The sequence below is a fragment of the Abrus precatorius genome, unplaced genomic scaffold, assembly GCF_003935025.1.
Source record: "Abrus precatorius isolate BTA unplaced genomic scaffold, Abrus_2018 Scaffold9, whole genome shotgun sequence".
NCBI lineage: Eukaryota > Viridiplantae > Streptophyta > Magnoliopsida > Fabales > Fabaceae > Abrus > Abrus precatorius.
Genome location: NW_020874439.1, coordinates 3400920 through 3408559, shown reverse-complemented (window position 1 = coordinate 3408559; position 7640 = coordinate 3400920). Strand labels below are relative to the sequence as shown.

Below are 7640 nucleotides of genomic sequence, written 5' to 3'. Positions count from 1 at the left end.
CTCCTGACTCTTGTTACAACTGTGTTTTATTGCAGAATTTGTGCTGGTTGCAATGCCATGATTGAATGTGTAATATTTGTGAGTTTCCTGGAGCTGTTTGGCATCCAAAACTAGCGACTGTTATAATTAGGAATAATCATCACATTAATTAGGAGATTTGATTTACTATAATCCTTTGCATTGTGGTTTTCAGGTTATGCCTTTATGAAATATAGTATATTATATATTATATATAGCATGTTGCATACGAATTATAATTATAGTCTATAATATGTTGTTATGCCTTTGATTATCATCTTATTCTCTAATTGATTATCATAATTATATTTTCAGATTCCTAGGGACTGGATTATGCTTGTGGAATTTACATATGTGAAAGCAAACATTTAAGTTGAATTCTTCTACCAGGTGCTATTGTTCTTTTTCCCTTGTTTTATGATTGTATTGTCTTATTTATCTTTTATATGCAATGTTACCTACTAAACTCAATATCATAGTAACGTAGATATAATAAGTAACCAAACCACCAAATCATCAAGCCTATTCAATAATTAAATTTGGTGCCATCAATGACTCATCAAGTCTATTAAATTATTTCTCCGAGCAAATCCTTTTTCTTCTACACTTGCCAGTTCAAACTCTGTAATCCTTTTGTTTTAGGGTTGATTTCATAGGCAGCAACTTTGGTTTCCCAATATTTGGGAGGATTGTTGAGTTCCTTAATTGGCCCATAGAGCTTTGATCTTGGAGTAGCACTGTGAAGAAATCATCATACGATGCTTGGGAATTCTTATAGCCAATTCTGGTTGACGACATTCAGGATAATAATGACAAATAGCAAAAAAAAATAAAAATACTAATAACGTACTTTTTAATATATATATTTTTAACACGATCTTAATTATTAATTAAAATTTATTAAAAACTATAAAATCTATGTAAATATCACTTTTTCTTATTCTTAAATTAACATTTCTTTCTTATATCTTTGTAGTTTGAATCAATTTTAGTCTTAATTAAGGTTTGTTCCTAGCAGAGTAAAAGTCCCCTCAGCGCAAGCCATATGTAAGTAAAGCCTCTGATAACAACTCAAACAGCAAAGTCTAATTTCATTATGTGTTTTCCGTATTCTAATAGTACATCTCTGCAAGAACATGCAATTGATCAGAAATAAAATTGAGATGCTAATTCAATTTCTTTTTTTTTTTCTAATCAATTTTATTTTATTTTATTGTTTACTAGTTAGCTTATATAATTGTTTAATTTGCCAGTCTTCATCTTTTAACTTACTGTGGTGATTTCAAATTATATACAGTTAATGTGAAATTTGTATTCTACAAAAGAAATTACATATAAATAAAAGGAGATACAATTTTGGCATATTCTAATTATTTATTTATCTATTCATAATATATAAAACTTGGACACGGCGATCATGGTGTCAACACCTAAGTTATGATCTTAGTTTCTTTGTTGCCACATCAGCATTATGGTCTATGTGCCCATCTAATAACCTCAACATCATCCTCTCTCAACAACAGATAAGATTTATCTCACTAATACATAATCACACGAGATCATTGATTTCGGTAAAAAAACTTATCCTTAAACCTCTCCCACTTAGCTATAAATACCCCCTTCCCTTGATCACTCTCATCCTCTTCTCAAGTAATTTCTAAAACAAAGGAGCAAAAGAAAGAGTCAACATGTAGGCAATTTAGCAATGGTTTCAAGGCATAAGCTCACCACTAAAGGTATTTGGTAAGGTGTACCAATCAACAAAGTGCAAGAAACTTCTCAATATTACTCCCCATTTCATGGCTTGTCAATCTTACACACAGATTGACATAGCCTTTCATTAACATATCAATAAATACAAGTATCTACATTTGAGTATTTTGACCCCAGTAACCTATGTTGAAGGAGAATATAAATATATGATAAACATACATACCTTCATACCAAGGAATTTCTTCTAGTTTAGGAGCATCAGGATACAAGTAACACAGTTTCCCTCCAATTGAGAGCTGGTGAGCTGTAGAGATCATAATTGCTATAGTATGCAGAAGATCATAGTTGATCCTGTGCATAGAATTCTTTTTTGAGTTCACTATCTTGCTCATGAAACCTTCTCACCCCACTTTGTATCTCCTCGAGAACACTCAACGGGATGCCATAATTCACTACTAGAAAGAAACCCATTGTTTCTCTCTTGCTTCATTTACTATGTCAACAAGTGCTTGGCGCTTACTTGGATGTTTTCCAGTATCTTGAAGATCTATGACTGCAATAACATGGGATGTGTTGCATGAATTTGAGGCATTCTCATACTTGTCAAGTTGGTGATGCAATAAGCTAGGGACCTTCTTAACACCTGCATCAACAAGCCCTTTCACACCAGCTTTTTGTTTCATCAAATGCTTTGCGTTCACTCAATTAAAAATCTAAGTCAGGCTTGTTTGTTGCTGCCATTTTTCTTCTGCTTGTAGTGAGGCCTTGGAGCTAGAAGAGTGAGCAAAAGAGCCAGCCAAAGAGAAATGAAGCAAACTTGAGGATTACTATATGGCAAGCATTATGGATATTGATGTAAAAGATCAAATGAAATAGACACGAGAGATATTTCGTAATATGATGGGACCAAGAAAGAATGCAGTAATTTGGTCAAACCAAACTAAATTTCAAGGCTTAAGAATCTCAATGGACACCAACAAGATTCCTTTCTTTTTTAAACAGTCTCAACTAAGAACACAAATATTCCTCCACTTTGTATGGCATTGCCCTTTAACCATTGAACTTACTTCTACTTAAGTAGAAAGCCTTCCACAATTATTAGTAATCTTTAATCAAACCTCCTCTGCACTAAAAAACATCCTACATAGAATAAGAGTACATATATGTACCCCTGTTATTCTTAGAGATATAATATAAAACCATTCATATCTCTTCATTTACTTAACTTTTGACATAAAGTTGTAGAAGGTGGGCAGCAATAAAAGATTTGTAACTTTTCGACTTCAATTTGATGGGAAAATGGCCATGGAGATGTCTCGGAGAGAACTTTTCGGTTTTAATGGGATTGGGGATACAGGTGCTGTGAATTGCCATAGAAGAATTAAGGAATCATCTTACTGGTGGAGAGACCTTTGTAGCCTTAAAATAAGTAAAATTGTTCCTATTTCATCATGATAATGTTTGGATGAATAATGAAAAACTTAGCAGTGTGTTTAATAGATCTTATCCTATTTCAAAAAATTAGAATGATGTGGTTGCTAATTTGGGAGCTTCGGCGGACAACATTTGGTAGTGGGAAGTTACAATGGAGGAGACCCTTTTGAATGGGAAGGATATAGTTGTTTGAAGAATTGATGACTTTTTTAAGTTCTGTTCATTTGAAGAATGAAAATGAAGATGCTTGGATTTGGAGCCTTGATAATTCTGGTCCATACAGTTGCAAGTTTTCTTATGGCTTCCTTTTACAACCATAGTTTATATTAAATCAGTATAATTGAAATATCAGGAACATTCTTTTCAAGAAGATTTTGAATTCAGCCAGCCACCCCTTCTAAGGTGATGGCCTTTGAATTCAAATAGTGTTGCCTGTAGACCACAAGTCACTTAATCTAAGGATTCTTGCAATAAGAGGCGAGTAAAAAACTGTATATACCTCAGTTACATATAAATACGGTTTTCTTAACATACATTAAAGGTAAAATACTCCTTAAAAATAGGTAGGTGGACGTTAGCAATCCCTATATATTATATATGGTGCTGCATACAGCAGTAATAAGCAAAAAATTGAATTAACATGAAGCATAATTCAAGCCTCTCATCCTATAGAAGCCATGGGGAAGGAAACATGGTCAAAGATTATAGAATCAAATTCTATTATTTGGTATTAGTCTCTTGTTGATTTGGAATACAAATTATATTCGACTAAGTTCTCAGAATTATGCACACATACATTTTAAAGCACCCTTATACATGTTTCAAATCCTGAAATGTTGCAAACGAGAAGTCCCATCAAGGCCTCTTGCGATGGAGTATGCAACAAAGTCATGCACTGTAGTTTCTCTGTACTTTGGAGGATTATCTTCTGATACTAAATCCTTAATGGGACCATAAAGTTTTGATGATGGCTGAAGACTTGTGCTAAAAAAACTTGCAGTTGATACTCTTGGACCTACATGGTTAGCCACCACTCTGTGCTCAACACTCTTGAATTTGTCATTTGTTATAAGCTGCTTGCAAGAACATTGTTAATTAGCTAATCAATAGAACATTGCCAAATGTAAAATTTTCTGTTCAAGAAAATTTTTAGGTGACTGTAAAATGGAAAACAATTTGAAATTGATGCATCACAATTCACAGCTCTTCCAAATGAGAAACAGTTATTGGAAGACATGGCAATTTAATGTTGTTCCATATCGAACCTGTACTTCTTTTGACACTGTGCATAGCACCAAAGCAAATTCAGTAGTTATCTTAGATATCCAATATCAATGTATTACGGGGTGTGTTTGGGTAAATATCTGAATTGAGTACTTATTCAACAAACTCTTATTTCATGAGAGCTAAAGCCATAAATTTTGTCATGTAACTTATTGGAATAAGTTACAATGAGCTCATTTTGATACGTTATAGGAGTTATAAGTTATCTTCATAAGCTTCTTGTAAGCTCTTAGGAATGATTCCAAATTATTTAAAATGTATGGATATTGATTTCCCCTTTTCAGTATCAATTTAACATTTGAGTCCCAGTAACTACAAGCGAGAATTTCCTTTCCCTTCCAACAAAATCACCCCTTTCCAATAGAAGATAGATCTGTAATAGAAAAGTATATAAAATACACTAGTCCCCAGTACATGTGAAACAAACTTGCATATAAAATACGCATGTAATACATGAAACTTTTACCTGTAGAAGATCACCAATGTTGATTACTAGAGCACCAGGTACAGGGGATACATCCACCCACCTATTTTCATGAAGAACTTGGAGGCCACCAATATGATCTTGTAGAAGCACAGTGAAAAAGTCATCATCAGTATGCTTGGTTGCACCCATAGTCAATTCTGGTTCTGGACAACGAGGATAGCAATGGCAAGCAACCAGGAGTCCCTCATTGCAACCAATGTCATTTAAATGATTTGGATTCAGCCCAAGGGCTTCTGATAATAACTCAAACAATACACTTCCCAGTTTCATCACTTGTTTTGTGTATTCTAGTAGTATATCTCTGCAACCATATACACATAATTTATGAATGCTTTAGACTAAGCTGTTATTGACAAAAATCTGCACTGGTTGCCAAAGGTAAAAAGAATGAATTTCATCTCATGATTTGTTGGTCTTCTTTAATTAAATGTACTATATCCAAAAATGCAAGTTGGTCAATTATAAACAGAAATAACTTTCTGTACAATACCAAGTTTGTTAACTTTCCATGGTTTGAATTTCTTGATATTGTACTAGAAGTAAAAGGCTAAACAATACCAATCAATTCAAATTTCTCTTTTATAAAACTTAAAATTAACTTTTCTCTCTCCAGTCTCCACTCATATATTCTTTTTGAAAAATATTTTAGGACTCCTAGTGTAGGTACTCCACTCTCTTTAAAACAAGAAACCTAGCAAGAACTTTTTTTTTTCTAATTTATATTTTTTCTAAAACATAAATAAGAAAAAACAGCTAACTAAGGAAGGATAACTACAAAAGAGTAGGTACAATAGAAGTACAACTGAAAATTTACTCCTTTTGCTAAACAGTTAAAAAAAATTATTTGTAACACTTTTCCCAAAAGATTATTTGTACCAAGTTGCATTTCTAATACTAAAATTAAGATTCTATCTAACATAATACCTGCACACTGATGGCAAGTCTTGTGGTTTTGGAGGATGAGGAGCCATGAAGCAGTAAAAGGTGTCTCTCCAATTAGCTGCTGGTGAACTATAAAGATCAAAATTGCTATTATAAACCAAAGGTCTCAAAGGGTCACGTGTGTATAGTTCTCTTTTCACTTCAGGGTCTTGCTCATAGAAGCTATGCACTCCATTCTTCATATCCTCAAGAACACTCACTGGTATCCCATGATTAACGACTTGAAAGAAACCCCATGTCTCAGATGCTTCTCTAATTTTCTCTACAACCATTTTCCTTCGACTTGGATCTTCATCAATACCAACAAGATCTATTGAAGGAACACTAAGTTTGGTGCTATTTGAAGCTGAATCACTCTCAGATTCATTAAGAGGATGTGGGAAATGGAATATGAGAGGGATCTTGGTGACACCAGCATCAACAAGTCCTTTAACACCATCTTTTGTGTCATCAAAAGCTCTGAGTTCACTTGCTCTATCATAGTCAAACTTTGTTGTCACTAACACTTCCTTGTTTTCAGTGATTTCCATTTTCCTTATCACCGTCGTGATCCCAGAATTTTAGTTATAATGTCCTTCTACTTCTGCAAAGCGCATCAACTTTACGTCTAACAGTCAAAGCTGGTATTTTGTATTTCAGTATTTTTATTTGCAACTTTTATAAATTAAGTTAACATTTAGTATTTATAATTAATATTTTATATTCTTAAAAAAAACTCACTTTAATCATATGAATTTTAGCATCTTTCAGTTACAATTATTTGACAGTGTTATAATGACAATAACAAAAATTGTAATAAAATATTTATACAAAGATTAAAATATAATTTTTAAAATATAAAACAAATATTCATAAATAATTATTAGTTAGAGAAATTAAATACATATTTAATTTTAAATTAATAATTATTTTTATTAAAAATATATTTAAACTGTAAAACATCTTTAATTGTATTTTTTATTAAAAATTACGAAAGGATTGTTTTGTCACATATTTTAATAAAAAATATTTATTTATATTTTTTAAATAATATCTTTAAAACATTAATTAAAATTTATTTTGAATATATTTAATGTTAGATTATTTTAATAATTTTATTATAGTAGCCTATATAACTTATAGCATGACTCTAATTAATGATTTAATATGATAGTGGTTAAATATAAAATATAGAGTCATTGAGGGTATAATTATAAATATAATTATAAAGAAACTCTCCCCTCTTCTTTCGTATAAATAAAAGAGCGGTTACCAAACAGAGTTTGCGACATTTTCTATTTTTTTACTTTCATTTCTGAGTGAGCTCACGGTAAACGTAAGAAAAGAATTTTTTTCTCAACCATCTGAGAGGAGCTAAAAGAGGAAGAGTTGAGAAAATACTAAAGAATCAACTACATCAAAGAGAGAAATAATATCAAGGAACAGTAGATTAAGTTAGTACTCTCTAAATACTTAATTGTGTGAGAACTATATATTATGTTATGAGAACAACGTAATTCAAAATCTTAAAAGAAAAAAGTAATTTCATAATAATTATTACATAATAAAAATTTCACAATAAATTAAAGAAAATTCTATCATTTAATGGCAGCCATAAAGATAAGTTTTGAATAATTGTAAGGAAAAGGATAAGATTTTGTTGTATTCAAAGTGAGAACACTGGATGACGAGGACACGGAGGAGAGCACTTGCAACTTGAAACAAGTAGCACACTCATTATGACAACTTTTTTTAAGACATAAAAATGTTTTTATTTCATATA

General features: G+C 31.7%; 1 protein-coding gene and 1 pseudogene across 4 annotated transcripts; both read right to left on the bottom strand.

Annotated features, from left to right (window-relative positions):
• Positions 1-633: 633 nt before the first annotated feature.
• LOC113850598 lies at positions 634-2472 on the bottom strand (annotated as a pseudogene).
• A 1394-nt stretch (positions 2473-3866) lies between these two features.
• LOC113848942 (1-aminocyclopropane-1-carboxylate oxidase homolog 1-like) lies at positions 3867-6487 on the bottom strand. 4 transcript variants are annotated; one of them, XM_027478384.1, is made up of 3 exons: positions 5861-6487; positions 4916-5237; positions 3867-4238 (listed from the first exon to the last, which is right to left on the bottom strand). In XM_027478384.1, exons 1-3 carry the CDS (start codon positions 6406-6408, stop codon positions 3987-3989), a joined length of 1122 nt encoding a protein of 373 aa, XP_027334185.1. In that variant the 5' UTR covers positions 6409-6487; the 3' UTR covers positions 3867-3986. The 4 variants fall into 4 exon arrangements, with proteins under 4 accessions (XP_027334185.1, XP_027334187.1, XP_027334186.1 ...); XM_027478386.1 differs by having other exon boundaries at positions 3915-4214; positions 4910-5237; positions 5861-6462; XM_027478385.1 differs by having other exon boundaries at positions 3915-4238; positions 5876-6462.
• Positions 6488-7640: the final 1153 nt, after the last annotated feature.

Excerpts from the sequence above, each read along its gene's own strand:
- LOC113848942 (XM_027478384.1), bottom strand. The coding sequence starts at position 6,408 with ATGGAAATCACTGAAAACAAGGAAGTGTTAGTGACAACAAAGTTTGAC. Across the intron at positions 5,238-5,860 it reads GACTTGCCATCAGTGTGCAG|AGATATACTACTAGAATACA; the intron begins GTATTATGTTAG and ends ATATGGTTGCAG. Across the intron at positions 4,239-4,915 it reads ACATTGGTGATCTTCTACAG|CTTATAACAAATGACAAATT; the intron begins GTAAAAGTTTCA and ends TCTTGCAAGCAG.